This window comes from Macrotis lagotis, chromosome X (assembly GCF_037893015.1).
Source record: "Macrotis lagotis isolate mMagLag1 chromosome X, bilby.v1.9.chrom.fasta, whole genome shotgun sequence".
Taxonomy (NCBI): domain Eukaryota; kingdom Metazoa; phylum Chordata; class Mammalia; order Peramelemorphia; family Peramelidae; genus Macrotis; species Macrotis lagotis.
Window position 1 is genome coordinate 652853727 of NC_133666.1, and position 18562 is coordinate 652872288.

General features: G+C 42.1%; 1 protein-coding gene across 30 annotated transcripts in view; it reads left to right on the forward strand.

Annotated features, from left to right (window-relative positions):
• Positions 1–8905: 8905 nt before the first annotated feature.
• MUC16 (mucin 16, cell surface associated) overlaps positions 8906–18562 on the forward strand; it is a 210977-nt gene continuing 201320 nt past the window's right edge. For 8 of the 30 annotated variants that reach the window (XM_074204966.1, XM_074204968.1, XM_074204971.1 and 5 more), the window contains exon 1: positions 8981–9756. In XM_074204966.1, the coding sequence (XP_074061067.1) occupies positions 9681–9756 (76 nt within the window). In that variant the 5' untranslated portion in view covers positions 8981–9680. The other 22 variants (XM_074204988.1, XM_074204987.1, XM_074204979.1 and 19 more) reach the window with 9 other exon arrangements.

The window sequence follows — 18562 nt, forward strand, 5'->3', positions numbered from 1 at the left end:
TTAGTGATCCTATTTTTATTTGTTCTTGACATCACCCCTCTTGTTTGAACTCTCACTTTGTAGATATGGAAACTGGGATCCAGTTCAGTGACTTGCCAAGGTCACACATATAGAAAGTGATAGCTAGGATTTGAGAGGTGAAGGAGAAGGAAAAGTCAACACTAAAGACTGAAGTTGAAGCCAGTGACTGAGATTTGGACAGAGCTAGGTGGTGAAGGAAATCAGTTGATAGGTCTAGGCATGTATGAGTCCTTGGTTTCCCAGTTGAAAAGGTCATCAGTACTGCGTCGTGTGTCTTGGTTGTGTTGACAACAATGTGTATTAATATATATTAGGCAAGGATGAGGCATTGGGAAATTTACTGGAGACTTGATGTTTGAGTTTGGCTTGAGCTGGTCCAGGAAATGTGGATTAACCCGCCCCCCCCCCCCCCCAACCAGGAGCCCTTGGCATGGTGGGACATTCTATCTCCAATCTCCACATGATGGTTGGCCTTTGGAGATTGAGCTACTCTCTTTTAGGTTTTTTGCAAGGCAATGGGGCTAAGTGGCTCGCCTAAGTTTCACACAGCTGGGTAATTATTAAGTGTCTGAGGTCAGATTTGAACTCAGTTACTCCTGACTCCAGGGCTGGTGCTCTATCTACTGCACCACCTAGCCGTCCTGAGATTGAGTTACCCTCAATCCCATTGACCACCAGCTATAATGGGAATAGAGATAAATAAAATTTGCTCTCTGCCCCCATGAAAAACTCAAATGTATTGTAGGCAAGGATCTTTTCTTTTCTGTCCATCTTTGCAAATAGTTCTTCCTGTGTCTCTGCTGGCCTATTGGTAGGGACATTCTTTTCATACTTATTGAGTTTTAAAGAACACTCTCCAGACACACCCCACCTTGCCTCTTGGGCAGGACCAGTTCAGGAGGAATTCCTAGGGCCTCTCTGAGGCAGGTGAGCAGTCTGCTTCAGAGGAGGGAGAGATGGGTTGGCTCTTTCCTGTCTTGGGCTTCATAGATCATATAATTTGAAGGCACCCCACAAGCCACCTACCTCCCAAGGGTGCAGGGGGTGTCTCAAATGAGATGAGTTCAAAGTGCTCAGCAAACCATAAAAAGATATGTGAATTTGCCTCAGTGATTAGCCTCAGCAACTTCTTAGCATCAACTACCTCTTATTACATGATGAAAATGAGTTTGGGGGAGATGATATGATTTGTGTAAGGTTTCATAGATAGTGAGACTCACAGCATCAGAAGTAGATGCCCACAGGCAACTCTCAGAGGTGGGATTTAAATATTAATTATGGGTTGTTTTATTTTTTTAGGTTTTTGCAAGGCAAATGGGGTTAAGTGGCTTGCCCAAGGCCACACAGCTAGGTAATTATTAAGTGTCTGAGACCGGATTTGAACCCAGGTACTCCTGACTCCAAGGCCAGTACTCTATCCATGCCACCTAGCCACCCCCAATTATGGAGTTTTAAGGTTTATAAATTGCTTTGATTCCTACAACTACCCTGTCTGGTTACTTTCCTATCTGCAATACACTGATGATAGAGCTGAAGCTGGAGGTGATTAAGTGATTAATTTGGGGTCATTTAAGAGTCAAATTCTGAGGTGGGATATAAATGTCACATCAGTAGGTATTTATTAAGCCCCTACTATATACCAGTGGATAGAGCACTGGGCTTGGAATTGGGACGACTCATCTTCTTGAGTGTAAATTCAGCCTTAGATACTTACTAGCTGTGTGACCCTGAGTAAGTCATTTAACTGTTTGCTTTAGTTTCCTCATCTGTAAAATGAGCTGGCAAGGGAAATGTAAAGCTCTCCAGTGTCTCTGGAAGAACCAGTCCCTGCCTTTAGGGAGCTTAGAATCTATGGAGGATACTATATATGTAAACAACTATATTAAAAACAAGCTTTATATATGGGATAAATTAGGGATTGTCAACAGAAAGATCAGGAAAGTCTTTCCATAGAAGGTAGAATTTTAACAGTGACTTACCTGGGAGACCTTTCTGATTTGAAGTTTAGTGCTCTATCCATTAGGTCAAACTGTTTCTCTCAATTAAATGTAGATTGGACCTTGGAGGTAATTTATTCCAATTCTCATTTTACAGGTGAGGCAATTGAGAGTTAGAGAATTTGTGACGTGTCCTAGATTACACAGCTGTGATAGATGATGATGACAATGGATTTTGTTTGTTTTTGTTTATTCTCAAAGAGGACAATGACATCAGGGAAGTGATGCCATGACAAGCACATGAGTTGGATTTGAGTGTGGGGGTTCTGTGTTAGGTCACCAGCCCCACTTTCTCCTCCAGAGCCATCTGGGTCTGGCCAGAAGATGACCCTGGATTCGAAGCAAATCAGGGTGATGTGACTTGCTAGAAAGAGTCAAGTGTCTGAGATTGGATTCGAATTCCTATCCTTCTGACTCCAAGGTCAGTGTTCTATCTACTGTGCCAGCTCAGGTCTTTTTTTTTTTCTTTTTTGGAGGCAATTGGAGTTGAGTGACTTGACCAGGGTTATACACTAGTAAGTGCCTAAGTCTGGATTTGAACTCAGGTCTTCCTGACTCCAAGGCTGGTACTGTAATCAGTGGTACTATAAGCACCTTGCTGCTTCTCGTCCTCTGACTCTTGACTACAGTGCTGTTCCCCACGAAAACCAGGGAGTGCTGGAATTAGAACAATCGAGGTGATGCAGATTAGGCTTAGTGAGGAGCCCACAATCCAAGGCGGAGAAGGACAAAGAGAAGCAATTTGATACAGGGGAAAGAGTGTTGACTCTGGAGTCAGAGGAGCTGGGTTCAAATCCTACCTTTTGATCTGTACTATGTAGAATCCTTCTAGCTATAATAATAATTATAATAATTAGTAGAATTATGGGAGCAGCTAGGTCTCTCAATGAATATAACACCAGTCTTGGAGTCAGGAGGACTTATGTTCAAATGTGGTCTCAATTAATAATTACCTAGTTGTGTGATCTTGGGCAAGAAACTTAACTCCATTGCCTTGCAAAAAAAATAGTAGAATTATTAGAATGTATTTTCTCATTTGATCTTTACAACCATCCTAAGAGGTAGATACTATTATTATGCCCATTTTACATATGAGGAAATTGAAGCAAATAGTGGTTAAGTGACTTGCCTAAGGTCACACAGCTAATAAAGTATCCTAGGTAGAATTCAAACTCAGGGCCTTTTTGATTCCAAGTTCAGTTCTCTATTCACTGTTCCTCCTGGTTTGGTATTCTTATATCTTGTATCTTACATATAGAAATAACTATGACATAAGGGAGGGTAAAAGGAGGATGCCAGAAGGGATAGATCCAGGAAAAGTGTGATGAGAGAAGATTGAAATGAAAGAGATTCCTTTCATCTGGGGACCTGGACTCGGCCTTGAAGGAGGAGGGAGGTTTACCCAGCTGGAGGGAAAGTGGCAGACTTTTGAAGGGATGGGTTATCAATGGAATCAAAGAAAAACAGAAGAGAGAACATGATGAGGACTGTGGTTAGAAAGTACTCAAGTAAAGGGTGGCTATAATGAGGTTAGGCTGGTGAAGTCAGATTGTGGACCTTAAATGTCAGAATCAGACTTTCTATCTTTTTTGACAAGCAATGAAATATTGAAATATTGGAAATGCCCATCTCCCCTTGATCCTGGTACCAAAATTAGACTCTACTTAAATTTCACTCGTCTTATTTTTTGTTGGAGATATTCTCCATTCATGGTCTATGTTGAAGACCTCCATTTCCTTGGGTTCTAGAATTTGTTTATAATTTGTTTCTTTCTGCCTCTCTCCCCTCTATACTGAAATGACTTTCACTAACAGAACCACAATTATTGATTTTGGTGCCCAGGACAAGTAGTAGGAAATGTTTTGTCAAGCTGAATTAAAATAAAATCCCTATTCCTTCCCTATTCCTTTGATTCATCTTTTTCTTCTCCATTTCTCATCCAAAGTCCTTGAAAAGGTACATATACTCATTGCCTCCACTTCCTCTCTTTTTTTTTATTCCTTATCTTATTACAATCTGACTTTTTACCTCAACAATTGGATCTCCCCCCCCACCCCCCACCGCCTGCAAGTTTCTAATTCTTTCTTAAAATTCAAATTTCATTCTTTTTCTTGTCCTTGTCTTTCTTGGCTTATTTGCTGCATTTGAGACTTTTGTTCCTGGATACTTTCTCTGGCTACTATTCTCTCCTCTTCCTTAACCATTCTTTTTTTTTTTGTCTCTTTTGCCTTTCACCCAACTCAGGGTGTTCCCAAGAGTTCTTTCCTAGGCTCCTTATTCTTTTCTCTGTATTCTCTTTCTCTAGTAATGTCATCAGCTTCCAATGGCCTAACAATCATTTCTATGCACATGACTTAATGGTCAGTCTCTCCGTGAGCTATAGCTCACATTACTGACTGTCTTTTGAACATTTCAAACTTAAGGACCCAGAGATTTCTCAAACTCACCATGTCCAAAACAGAATTGGGCTTTACCCCCAAACTCATCCCCCATCCTCCATATTTGCCTATTCTATTGAAAGCACCTCCATAGCCTTCTTCTTATTTTTCAATTCACTTTTCTCCTCCCCCATATCCAATCAGTTGCCAAATCTTGTTTCTGCCTCCATGACATATTTTGCATTCAATCTTTCCAACACATCCACTACCTAAATTCACTCCCTAATCACCTTTCATCTTGATGACTACAACAGCCTTCTAATTGGGACAGATGCCTAAAATCTCTCTCCGTTTTAGTCTCTCCCCCACACTGTTGCCAAAGTTATTTCTGAGTTCAGAACTGGCCGTGTTATTTCCTGATCTACTTAATGCCACAGACTTCCTTTTGCTTCTAGATTCAAATAGGAACGCCTCTGTTTTCCTTTTAAAGCTTCATTTCTCTCTTCACACCTCATTCTATATCATTCTCCTTTTTTGCATATCTCAGTCCAACTAAAACGATCCGTTTTTTCCTCATACATAACAGTCCATCTCCTATCTCTTTTCCTTTGCACTGGTCATCCCCTCTTATCTGGGATGTACTCCTTTCTCATTTCCATTTAATAGACCTCTCTTCTATCAATATGCATGAACTGAGGTTTATGCACCATCTTGTATGTGAAGCCTTTTCTGATTCTCTCAACCCTTAGTACTCTCACACTTTTAAATTATGTTATATTTAACTACTTTGTATTTATTCTATATATACATATCCTGACTGTCCTTGTTATCATTCTCATTAAAATGTAAACTCTTTGTAGGTGCAGATTATTTGATTTGTCATATCCTTATCACCTAACACAATATCTGGCCTATGGTAGACACTTAATATAAGCTTATTGATGAATGATTCTTGGTTATAAATCTTTTTTATTCTTTGTCTTTTGGTATATCATGTTCCAAGATTTCCTTTCCTTTATAGTACTTGCTGTAACATCATGTGAATTCAAATGAACTTTTAAAGCAAAAATTGATTGAGATAGGAGAGAAGTCTTAGGACACAAAACTATATAACATAAGATACTGGACCTGGAGTCAGGAGACCTCGGTTCAGATCTCACCTCAGTGGCTTACTAGTTGCATTACCTGAGATAAATCACTTAAATCTCTCTTTACCTTAGTTTCCTAATTTGTAACTCAGTGGGTTTAAGATCTATTTCAACCCTACATCTCTGATCCTAGTCCTATAGATAGAAAAAAATGAAGTCAAAGGGAATACTAGTTTTTGGGAAAAGTTAATGACTGTGGCTTAGGGCATGTGGGGTCTAAAGTGTTGATGAGACATTACCGTTTGAACATAAATTCTTTGAGAACAGGGACTGTTTCATTTTTGTCTTTAAAACTAGCACTTAGTAGCAACTGGTATATAGGAGGCTCTTAAATGCTTGAGGATTGATTGAGATGTTCTGAAGGCAGTTGGAAATTTGAGTTTGGAGTTTAAAAGTGAAGTCAAGATGGGGGGAGCTGTCTACAGAGAGAAGACAGTAGGTGCTTAATAAATGAATTCAGAAGTGAATAGGATCATTTGTTTGGATCTGGGAAGAGAATGAGAAGTGGTGATAGAGATAAGAAGGAATCATCAAAGAGTTAGGAGAACCAAGAAAGTATGGTGGCTGGCTGGTTAATCACTGGACAGCGAGTGATATTACAGAGTAGACTCTTGGTCAGGCATAGGTTGGACTAGCTAGACTCAGAGATTCCTGCCAATCCAAGATGCTGTGACTCTGAGCTTGTAGCCCCTGACTATTTTCAGACAGAATTATCTAGCTACAGCTATTCCTTTGTGAAATTAATTGTGAAATTAATACTTTGAACCCAAGGGGAAGAACTTTACATTTGATTCAGATCTGTGGTTTTATGTAGGAAACTTCCAATGAGAAAATTCCCTTCACTATTGTGGCTCTGGAACTGTTTTTTGCAAATTATAGCCTTTGGAAAGTTGTAAGTTTTACAACTTACAGTCATTAGAAAGTTTGGAAACTATATATTGGAAGGATGCCTCTCTTCTCAAATTCAATTAGCATTTCATATTAGAGATAACCAGTGTCTCTAATGGTCTAATGGATAGAGACCTGGACCCTGAGCCCTGGAGACTTGAGTTCAAATTTAGCATGGCCCTGAGCAAGTCAATTAATCTCTCTCTGCCTTCATATTCTCATACCACCAGCCCTCCAAAGTTGTTGTGAGGATAAAAGAGATAGTGAAGCACTTAACACAGTGCTCAGCACATTGAATAAATGCTTGCTAAAAAATTGACCAGATTTTGTCCAGTATTCTGATCTGTTGAGAACTTTTGAGATTCTGATTCTGTTGTTGCAACAGCTTTGTGTCACCTATAAATTTGATAAGCATATTCTCTATACCCTCATCTATGTCACTGGTAAGATCATTCACTAGCACACCCAAGACCAGATCCCTGAGATCTTCCCTTAGAGACCTCTGTCCAAACTGACAGAGTCATTAATGCCACCTCTTTGTTCTTCCATCTTGAATTGTTAGGAGGGAGTGTGCCACAGTCACAGAAACTCAGTCAAGGAGAAACAGGATTGAAAACAAGAGTATTGGATTGGTTCAGCTCTCTTCCACCCAAGCTCTGGATTTTCCCCTGGGGCACAGAGCAGACTAAGTTGTGAGGTGTTGGGGAGGAGGGGAGATTAGTAGGAAACAGTCTCTTTTCTAGGCAGTTTACAGTGTAACTGAGGAGGCAACCTGAGACAACCTAGTACAGGGTGTGGGCAGCAATTCTCAGCCTACCCACCAATGTAAGCAAGAGTTTGGGAGAGAAAGAGATTCTGGGAGCTTATCTGGAGGGGCCTCCTAAAGGAGGTGAGCTTTGAGTCTCATTTTTATATAGTTATTTATCCATGAATGTGGACTTCAACTTTCAATGATAAACAAATATTTAAACTCCCTGGAGGATCTCTAGAAAGATACCAGGTGCTCAGGTCAAGAAAGTATGGAGGAAGGGATGCACCTATACCAATTAACTAACATGTGTGTGTGTGTGTGTGTGTGTGTGTGTGTGTGTGTGTGTGTGTTGTCCCACACTATGAAACTGAGACATCTTTAAAGCATTGATCTAATATCCAGTGAATATTTATTATTGTTGATTTGAATGACAATGACCGGTTAAAGAGGAGAGGCATGAAATGGAAGAGAGAAAGGAAGAGAACTTTCTAAGTTCTAAACACAAGCACAGAAGCTAAATGGACCCACTAGCCTAGGCACCATGGGATCATCATCTTTGGAGAGGTTAAAATAAAGAGATGGGAAATGAGGAGATACCAGACTGAGGAATTCAGACTTGAAGTGTGGGCATGTACCTCTCTCTCTCTCTCTCTCTCTCTCTCTCTCTCTCTCTCTCTCTCAGGGCTTCACTATCCTCATCTGTAAAAGGGGTTTAGGCTTGGTGATCTCTAAGCTCTTGTCCAATATTTCATTCTGGGATCATATAATCACTGGTGAGTTCATTACTCTTTGAGCAAGGGAAGAGGTAACTATAGTTGGGCTTTGGGGACAGGAGGGGTTGGAGGTAGGGAGAATGAAGGCAGGAAAGTTGCTGTAATAATATAGAGGAGAGAGTGATTTCATTATTTTAATTCTCCAACCCTATTCCTCCCACCTGCATTGGCAGCTTTGGAGCATGTAAATCTGATTGGCAAGAATTTGAAGGCTAAACACAGATTTAAGGGATTTTAGATCATCTAGGCTACTTCCACCCATTTTACAGCTCAAACCACTGAAGTTCAAAGAAATTGAGGCCACACATATTGGGAATGATCCAGGATGAGAAGGAGGGAAATAGACTGTAGTCTTCTGTAAGAAACAAAATGTGGGTGCCTCAAAGGGGCAGGAGTGTGGGGGGACTCTCCTTTTAGTTTTTTTTTTTTTTACTTTTGCAAGGCAATGGGGTTAAGTGGCTTGCCCAAAGGTCACACAGCTAGGTAATTATTAAGTGTCTGAGGTCGAATTTGAACTCAGGTCCTTCTGACTCCAGGGCCGCTGCTCTATCCACCGCAACACCCAGCTACTCCCCCTCTTGGTTCTTAAGATTCCCTGTACCAAGGCTTATCCCAGTCTGACCCTTCCTGGAGCCCCAATCTGACAACACAGGACCACTGAACATGACAGGACATATTAACCAGCAAGGGAGGAGGAGGTAAAAGAGTGAGGGATCCATGGAAGAGAAGCCCCAGATCTGGCCAGCTCATAGGGTCTGGCATTGTTGGTTTCCATCATATTCTCCCACAGCTGTCCTGGGTAGGTGTGGTACAGCAGGTTACTCCTCCATCCTGGGGGCTGGCCAGATGGATACATCAGCACCAGCCACCCTGCTGACCAAGATGGGTTGTTTCCCTCCTGGGGAATTCAGGCCCCCTCCCTCTCCACTCCTTCACATTCTTCAGCTCCCCCGGAGCCAGTCTCAGCCCCTCACCTACTTGCTTCCTCTTTCTGCCCCTCCCTGAGGTAAGGAGAAACCCAGAATTGTATTTTGGTTCAGCCTGGCTCTGCCTGGAGCCCCAATCTGACTGGGTAGGACCACCAGGCAAAGATATAGAAGAATGAGGAATTGTGGGTAGGGGTCTCTGTGAGAGTTATGGAATTCATCTCTACTCAAGATCAGAACCAAGCTCAACTTTAGAAATGCTGCTATTTCTAGTTTTTTTTTTTCCAAAGCAACTTTTGGAAATGGACCTGGAATTCTTCCAGTTTGTTCTTTTAAACTAAACTTGTTAGGAACCATCAAGATGGATTAGTTAACCAGTCTTTGAAAGAGTCCAAAGACAAAAGGGGTTCCTGAGCAACCAGCTGAAGCCTTCATCTTTGCTTCCCCCTCCTTGTGGAGTGGCCATCCATCTATACAGAGGCAGGCGGGGCTGGATGTACCCTGTGGTCCTGCCCTCGGATTAGTCACTGGCCTGTCCCCACTGCCCAAGGTGCTGGATAATGCTGGGTGACCTTTACCAACTGCTAGCTCCTTTCTCTTTTTCAGAGGGCTGGCCCTCCTCCCCTTTTGTGAGACCTAGCAAGGTGTGTCACTCCCTCTTTTACTCCATCAGACCCAAGGCTGGGAGGGTTCACTGTCAGCTTCCCCTTTGGGGTGTGAGGAGCAGGAAGATACTGCCCGCCTGGCTGGACCAGGCTGCTACTGCTGCTGTGGGGCTCTGCTGGCCCTGTCCCTAGGATGGAATGGAGGAGTCACTTATCCCCGAGGCATCCACTGGTTCTGACTGTATTTTTCATACTAACCTCTGGGGCAGGTAAGTTTCCACTCAGGGCGGGGGGCCCAGGAAGAAGGATGGATTATTTGGGTAACCAGGGATAAATTTGTTCCCTTCCCTACCCACTATTTGGTAACCAGGGGCAATTTCGTTCCAACTAGGGAGTTGGATCAGATGCTCCCTGAGGTCCCCTCTAGGAGCTTCTGGGCTTCTAAGTCCTTTGAGGTTTGCATGTTTAGAAAGATAAGACTGGATCATTTTCCAGATCTGGGGAGAATGGGGCTTCCTCTAGGAGAGATGATTACTGACAGGTAGGTGGGTGGAGAGGAAGCAGACCCCTTACTGCCAGCTGTCAGCATGTGATAGGGACCTCCCTTAGGAAATATCTCAGGGCTAAGGATCTCACAAAGGCCCCCTTTGGCTGGCTAAGGTATCCTTGGCAGAGCTCATGAAAAGGTGAAAGACTCTTAGGTAGACAGAATCCTAGTTTGATTTAAAGTGGGGAAGTACATGCAGGCAAGTGCTGTGGCAGTTTTTTGGGAATTGACCCTTTGTTTGGGAGAGTGGTCATTCATGCTGGGGTTTCATGCATTGTGGAGAATCATTTTCTAGTGATGCCTGAAGACTCCCTGCTGGTACTGGCTCTTCCTGGAGATACTCTGTTTCTTTGAATATTTCTGTTCTTGTAGAAATGGAAACTGTTTTCAAAAGATGAGACTGTGGAGAATTCTTTGGATCACTTGAATTTTTTTGTAATTATAGTAATAATGATTGTTGTTATCATGATCATTATTATTGCCAATAAAATGAATAGAAAACTGGACTAAGGGTCAGGAAGAATTGGGTACAAATCTTGTGTCTGACACACAATGATTTTATGACCCTGGGTAAGTCACATTCAGTCTCTGGGTGTCCTCTTCTGCCCAATTCTCTAGAACATATAATAATAGAACATATCTTGGTAGAGAAAGTTCCTTACCCTGAGTTCTCCATAGCAATGATATCACCTCTGAACCAAAGCAAATAATAATTGCTATAACAGTAAATTTCATTTCTGTGATATTTTGGAGGTTCCAAAACATTGATCCCAAAACAATCCTCTGAGGTAGGTCTTGCAAATATTATCGACACCTTCCCCCTCCATTTTACTGATGAAGAAACTGAGGCTAAGAGAGGGGATTGACTTGCTCCAGGCTACACAGCTTGTAAGAGATCTAAGAATCAGAATATAGTCTTTCATGTCTGCAAGTCATGAAAAAGGATCAAGTGACAAGTGACCACCTCTGGGGGCAGGCTCTCCATTCAAATGGGTCTCTCTGGGGTTTTGGGATAGTGATATGGTATCTCTAAGAGAAGGGGAAGGGATTTTGAACTATGGTCTTCAGGAAGGGTTTGTAGTGTTCTAGCTTGTGGTCTCTGGGCAGGCTAGGGCACATGTGGTGGGGTGGAGGAGAGAGGTGTGGGGTGCGTATATGTGTGTGTGTGTGTGTGTGGATAAAGGTCTTCTCATAATGGGTTTGGGGTCTGAGTTGAGTAGGAATATCCATTTCTCTAACTTAGACAATTGCTGTTTAGTTGGGGTTGGGGCTTCCCAGCAGAGACCTTACTCTCGTGGACAGAGGGAGTTAAACTATGTATGGTCTGCCTTCACAGAGTATTTTGTGGGGCACTTAAGTACGGGGTGACTGACTTTACTTTTTCTTTTACCCCTAATATTTTTTCTTTTTTATTATTTTCTTTTTACAATTATATGCAAGGGTAGTTTTCAACAATCATCCATTTGCAAGTTTATGAGTTCCACATTTTTCTACCAACCTCCCTTCCATGGCAGCGAACTATCTGATAAAGGAACTGACTTTTAAGGTACTTTCCAAATTTCAATCCTATAATCTTCAGGACTAGAGGTTTCCATCTTTGTTTTTTTGTTTTAGTTGTTTTTCAGCTTCCATTCTTAGAAGAGACTTTTATAGCTTCTTCTCTGATCTAAGCAGTTCAGAGACTGGGATTTGAAATTATGCTCAGTTAAACTAGAATGTCAGAGTCATAATTTAGGACTAGAGTCCAGGGTTCTTGACTCTAGTACCAAAGTTTTTATTTCCTGTGGCAATATGTGGGCAGGGCTGAGGCAGGGGGCTGACTGGAAAGGCTTCCCATCTCTCTCCCTCTACCCCTTTCAGGACCAGGTCTAATTGGGAGGGGGGAGTAAGAGAATGAGTCATACAGGAATGGCTTGCAGGACCAGGCAAATAGCTGTAGGATTTGTGGTCAAAGAGCATTGTATGTGAAATATAATGCCTTGAATAGCAGGCAGGTTTGCACAAACTATACACATTACTTGTATCAGGGAAGTATCAGGGGAGCTGTCCCCAAATAATGTTGCCACAACAGAGAAGGTTTGCCTTTCCATTCCCAGGTGAAACCTTTACCCACAGATTTCATTTAGAGACAAATAAAGGCATTGGACATTGGGCCTCACAATGGACAATGGAGACCTCTGGGGGCTAATTGAATTATCAGTGGGCAGACGTAGCTAAGTCTATTCATCCAGGACACAGGGAAGAACTCCCTTTAGACTATTTCCATTGGCTACTGGGCGCACCAGCCCAACTCTACTCACATTGTACAATGGCAGACAGCTACTGGAGCTGAATATTGAGCAGATACTCCCAAGGCTATTTATTCATCCTGGACACTAGGTAGATAGCCCAGAGTTATTCACCTTGGGTACTGGGTTAGTATCCTTCCCTACATCTCACTGTCACCATCAGTATATTACTCAGACTGAACATTAGGCATTTCATTTGGGGGTTAGCCCCCCAGGAATTGTTCAGACACCTCAAAACTGTCTACATTGTGTTGAGTAGACTATTATCAATGAGCTCTGGGAAGATCTTTGATGGCTATTCACCCAGGGCCTTTAGGTGGGTCACCAATGGTCTATTTGTACTGAAAATTGGGAGTTCTCTCTCTCATGCTTACATATACTAGACACTGGACAGACATTCTTAGATTATTCACATTGTTTAGACCCTTGAGTTATCCACACTCCCCTTTGCTATTTATATTGGATGGTGGGCAAGTATCTCTGGGGATAGTCACACTGGTTAATAGACAGACCCTTCAGTTATTTATACTGACCAATGGGCAAACATTACTATATAATATTCAGATTGAGTCTTGGGCAGATATTCCTAAGAATATTCACTCTGGGGTCCAGGCACATTCCCTTTGGGGGTAATTACTTTAAACATTAAGGGCTATTTGCATTGCCCTGTCTAACTGGGGTCCACCTGTCTACTTCTGAGAGTACTTTGAGATAAATAATCCAAACACTAGATTCTTGATGCTCAGCTTGGTTTGTCTATCCTGAATGAGGTCACCTCTAGGAAGTTCAGTTTCTGGGCCATCTTTAGTGTCCCTACTTTTTTGAACTCTTACCTTTACAAGTAGAATCGGAGACCCAAGTCCTGTCCTATTGGGGCACTCACAGCTTGGGAAGGACATTTAAGGATGCATTCAAGGTGTTTGGGGTTGTCTGGGGACAACAAAGAGCTGGTGGTGGGACCAGCAGAGAGGTAAAGTGGGAGAGGAGGATATTCAAGGGAGGGGGGCCATCAGCCCAGGATGGCTTTATCTTAGCCCTCAGCTATGGAGAAAAGTTTCAGTTTATTTTTCTCTTTACTTATTATAGTTCCAGGAAGAAAAAAACTGTTTGCTCAGGGTTTCTTGACGCTCTGTAAACAAAGACACTACTCTTTTATGGCCTCAGCCCAAGTTCAGATCAGGAAATTGTCACCTTAATTGAAAGGGTGAGGGGTGACGTGTGAAAGAGTCTTGTCCCTTCACTCCTCATTTGCCACCCTACTGGTCACAAAGCCCCACCTGTGTAGGGCAAAGGCTCCTCCTTGACCACTAGCTTCCCTGGTCTCATTTTACCTAAAAGGGAGAAGCCCAGAGAGAGACAATCACAATCATTCCTCCTTCCAGGGTCCCTACCATCATTATTTCCCATCCCTTTGCCCATTTTTTAGTTGTTTTTCTCTTTTTCCTAGTTTCCCTAGTGAGTTGTTGGGTCCCAGGGGACTGAAAAACAGAGGAGCAAGGGAATATCATTCATTTCCATATTAATCTTATTACTGGCCTGTGAAGGAAGGTGGGGAATGAGGAGGTTTTTATTCACTAGCTCCTTTCTCATGCCATCTCTCTATTCTCTGCCCATCACTGAAAGTTATTTGGGATGAGAAAGGGGCAACATGGATTAATTATTTTCTAAGATCTCTTCCGATTAAAAGTCTATGATGATGGGGGGCTAGGTGGCACAGTGGATGGAGCACCAGTCCTGGAGTCAGGAGTACCTGAGTTCAAATCTGGCCTCAGACACTTAATAATTACTAGCTGTGTGGCCTTGGGCAAGCCACTTAAAACCATTTGCCTTGTAAAAACCTAAAACAAAGTCTCTGATGCTAGTTAGGTATTGAAGTGGATAGAATACTATCCCTAGAGTTCAAATCCAGTCTCAGGCACTTGATACTTACAATTTGTGTGATCCTAGGCAAGTCATTTAACCCTGATTACCTCACCAAAAATTAAAAACAATATCTATGATCCCATTAATCCATTAGCAAGCATGTAAAAAGTACCTTCTTATCGTGTGCCAGGTACCTGTGACACAAGGATGAAGGAGGAGACAAGCTCTGTCTTCAGAAAGCTTACATTCTATTGGGGAGACAATATGCCCTCCATATTAAAGCAGTACCAAATATTTTCAAATTAATTAAGGTTTCTTTTTTTGTGGGGAGGCACTTGGTGAATGGGGAGAGATCAAGAGAGGCGTCGTGTAGAAGGTAAATAAGTGACTCTGAGAGGTGAAGGGAAGAGGGAGTACATTCCAGACCCATCCTGCATTGATGATGGCAGTGGTATTTATATAGCGCTTTAAGATTTTCAACATGCTTTACAAATATCATCTCATTTGGTCCTTGCAACCACTCTGGGAGGTAGGTGTTATTATTATCTTCTTCTTTTTATAATTGAGGAAACTGAGGCAGACAGAAGTCAAGCAACTTTCTCAAAGTCACACAGCTAGAGAGGTTGGATATGAATGTAGGTCTTCCTGACTCCAGACTTTGTTCTCTGAGCCCTCTCCTCCTCCCCATACTCTCTTTCTTTCCATATCTCTGAGAGGCAAGTTGGTATAGTAGTTAAGAATTCAGGGATCATATCTTGAGTTGGTCACTTGCTAGAAGCATGGTTAGATGTAAGTCACCTCTCTAAGCTTTATTTTCTTCATCTGAAAAAGAGTACAAGAAGGCTTACAATCCCTACTTCATGAGGCTGCTGGGAGGAATCGCTGGGTCTTGTCTCTCTGTCTATACCTCCTCTCCACTCTCACATCCTCTCACCCTCCCCACATAAGAAAGAAATCATCTCCAGTTAGAGGGTATGGGAATGAGGTAAGTCTTGACAGCAGAGTGATCTTTAATTGGGGCCTTGAAGAATAGGAATGGAACAAATAGAATTGTGGGAGGAGATATGGCAGGGAAGAGGTCTAGGATCAGGGGACAGAATGATCCCCAGGCTGAGATGGGAAAGCCCAGGAAACCCTAAGAGCATGGTGGGTACTTTGGAGTGTGAATGCTCAACTGAGGAGTGGATATTTTATTTGGTGGGGTTTCAAGAGGTAAGATTCAAACCCAGATCCCCTAATTCCAAATTCATTACTCTCATTGCATTCATGCCCATCTCCCTATTAACTGATCCCCAGTTTCCTCATATTTAGCACCATGATAAGAAGTTTTACACTCTCTTCCTCTCTCCCCTCCTCCTTCTCAGGGAGTGGCATGGTGATCAAATGAGATAGTCACTGGAAAACATTTTTGCAGACCCCCAAATTGTTCTAGATTCATTAACTGTTATTTCTAGTCTTTCGATGTCAAGCCAAAGTACATCTATCAGATGAGATAATTACGAAATGGGAACATTTCCTCCTACTTGGTAAGCGCTATACTAGATGTTATAATTATTATTATGTCTGTCCCAACTGAGTCAGTTTACTCTGTAATGGACTTTCCTTGACCACTTTCCTCTACATTACTGCTTACTGCTTTTTTCCCCCTTTCATTGCTATCCCCCCCTTTTTTTTTTAGTTTTTGCTAGGCAATGGGGTTAAGTGGCTTGCCCAAGGCCACACAGCTAGGTAATTATTAAGTGTCTGAGGCCGGATTTGAACTCAGGTACTCCTGACTCCAGGGCCAGTGCTCTGTCCACTGCGCCACCTAGCTGCCCCTATCCCTTCTTTTTTTAAAATTTATTTTTATTAAAGATATTATTTGAGTTTTACAATTTCCCCCCAATCTTGCTTCCCTCCCCACCCCAGAAAGCACTCTGTCAGTCTTTACTTTGTTTCCATGTTGTACCTTGATCCAAATTGAGTGTGCAGAGAGAACATATCCTTAAAGAGAAGAGAAGTCTAAGAGGTAACAAGATCAGACAATAAGATATCTGTTTTTTTCTAAATTAAAGGGAATAGTCTTTGCACTTTGTTCAAACTTCACAGCTCCTTATCTGGATACAGATGCCACTCTCCTTTGCAGACAGCCCAAAATTGCTCCTGATTGTTGCACTGATGGAATGAACAAGTCCTTCAAGGTTGACCATCACCCCCATGTTGCTGTTAGGTTGTACAGTGTTTTTCTGGTTCTGCTCATCTCACTCAGCATCAGTTCATGCAAATCCCTCCATGTTTCCCTGAAATACCATCCCTCCTGGTTTCTAATAGAACAATAGTGTTCCATGACAAACATATACCACAGTTTGCTAAGCCATTCCCCAATTGAAGGACATTTACTTGATTTCCAATTCTTTGCCACCACAAACAGGGCTGCTATAAATATTTTTGTACAAGTGATGTTTTTACCCTTTTTCATCATCTCTTCAAGGTATAGACCCAGTAGTGGTATTGCTGGGTCAAAGGGTATGCACATTTTTGTTGCCTTTTGGGCATAGCTCCAAATACATTGCTATCCCTTCTTAGTGCCTCTCCTGCTTCCTAAGAGATGGCTCTATTCTGAACAAGGAAAAACAGCTACAAAACAAGTTAGCATATTGGTCATATCTTCACTGATGCAGCCCTTATTCTGACTTCCAGTCCAACACTACATTCTTTAAGGAGATGGGGAAAGGATAGCTTTTATTGTCAAGTCCACCTAAATCATGATTAACCACTGCCATGATCAGAGTTCTGGTCTCTCAGTATGGTTTTCCTTTTATATTATTGATCATTCTCTAAAAACAGATTTTTATTGGTATTTTGTATTTTTCATGACTTACATTTCTCCCATATCCTTCCCTCCCTCCCAGAAAGACAGAACTTTTTTTGAAAGAGGGATGAGATTAAAAAATATTTAGCAAAAAAAAATCAGATCAAAAAGAAAATACGATTTTATAGATATAATGATTTCCATGAATAGAAGTGAAAGTGTCTTCTCCTAACCATCCTTTAAGGACAAACTTGTTTATTATTTTTCAGCATCCAATTTTGATTGTTTTGTGGTGGTTGTTCCTTCCATTTCATTGTGTATGTCATTTTCTTGTCTCTACTTCCTTCACTTTGTCATATAAATCTTTCCATGTTTCTCTATTCATCATGCTTTTCATTTCTTACATTTACATATTACATTTCAGGAATTATAAAAGTTTTCTTTTTAACAATGGGAAATACCTAGCAGTGGGAGCTCTGCGTCCTAGGATATGGTCATTTTAGTCACCTTCTTTATATAATTCCAAATTTCTTTCTAAATGGTTTGTGCCAGTTCACAACTCTACCACACATGCCTTAGTTTTGCCGAAGAGGAAGCTGAATCTCAGAAAGGAGAAGTTTTTTTTTTTTTTAGTTTTTGCAAGGCAAGGGGGTTAAGTGGCTTGCCCAAGGCCACACAGCTAGGTAATTATTAAGTGTCTGAGACCGGATTTGAACCCAGGTACTCCTGACTCCAGGGCCAGTGCTTTATCCACTACGCCACCTAGCCGCCCCGGAGAAGATCCTTTTCTAAGGTTTTACATCTAGTGAGTGACTGAGCCTGGACTTCAATGCAGGTCTATCATGGGCTATGACTTGAAGTCAGGAAGAGTCATCTTCCAGAGTTCAAATCCAAACTCAGCTACTTACTAGCTGTGTGACCCTGGGCAAGTCACTTCACCATTTGCCTCAGTTTTCTCATCTGTAAAATGAGCTGGAGAAGGAAATGATCCAGTATTGTTTTTGTCAAGAAAACCCCAAAGGAGGTCACAAAGAGTCAGGTGGGACTGAAAGAACCCAAGGGCTATAGGATCAGCTGACTTCTTTCCAAATCTCCATTCTTCTAAATGTTCTTTAAGCTCTAAATCCTATAATCCAATGACATTGATCTGGGCACAGATAAGCATGGTACAAGTGATTCCGAAGAGCCCTGAAAATGCTTTGAGGATGAAGGAATCTGGACACAGGGGAAAGTGTTGACTGATGGGGGAAGACACATAGCAGGGGCAGCTTCCTTCCTGACTGGGCCCTTTGCCATTCAAAGGAGGCTGAGTTGGGATTGTCAACTTGATACTTGTGTTGATTGAGAAGTCAATGTTTCTTCCTCCCTGAAGGGATTCAGAGGTCCTTGCTGCCCTGGAGCTGTGACTGGACCAAAGTTACTCCCATAATGTCAACATTGTGGTCTAGGTTGGGTGAAGGGTGGGCTCACAACTGTAGGTTCATGTCCTGCTTTGTATGTCCCTTCCCCAGGCCCGCAGGCTTGTTCACTGATGCAGCGTTGCAGAGTCCTCTCGGGGTGGAGCCGAGCACTGGACTGGTATCTCC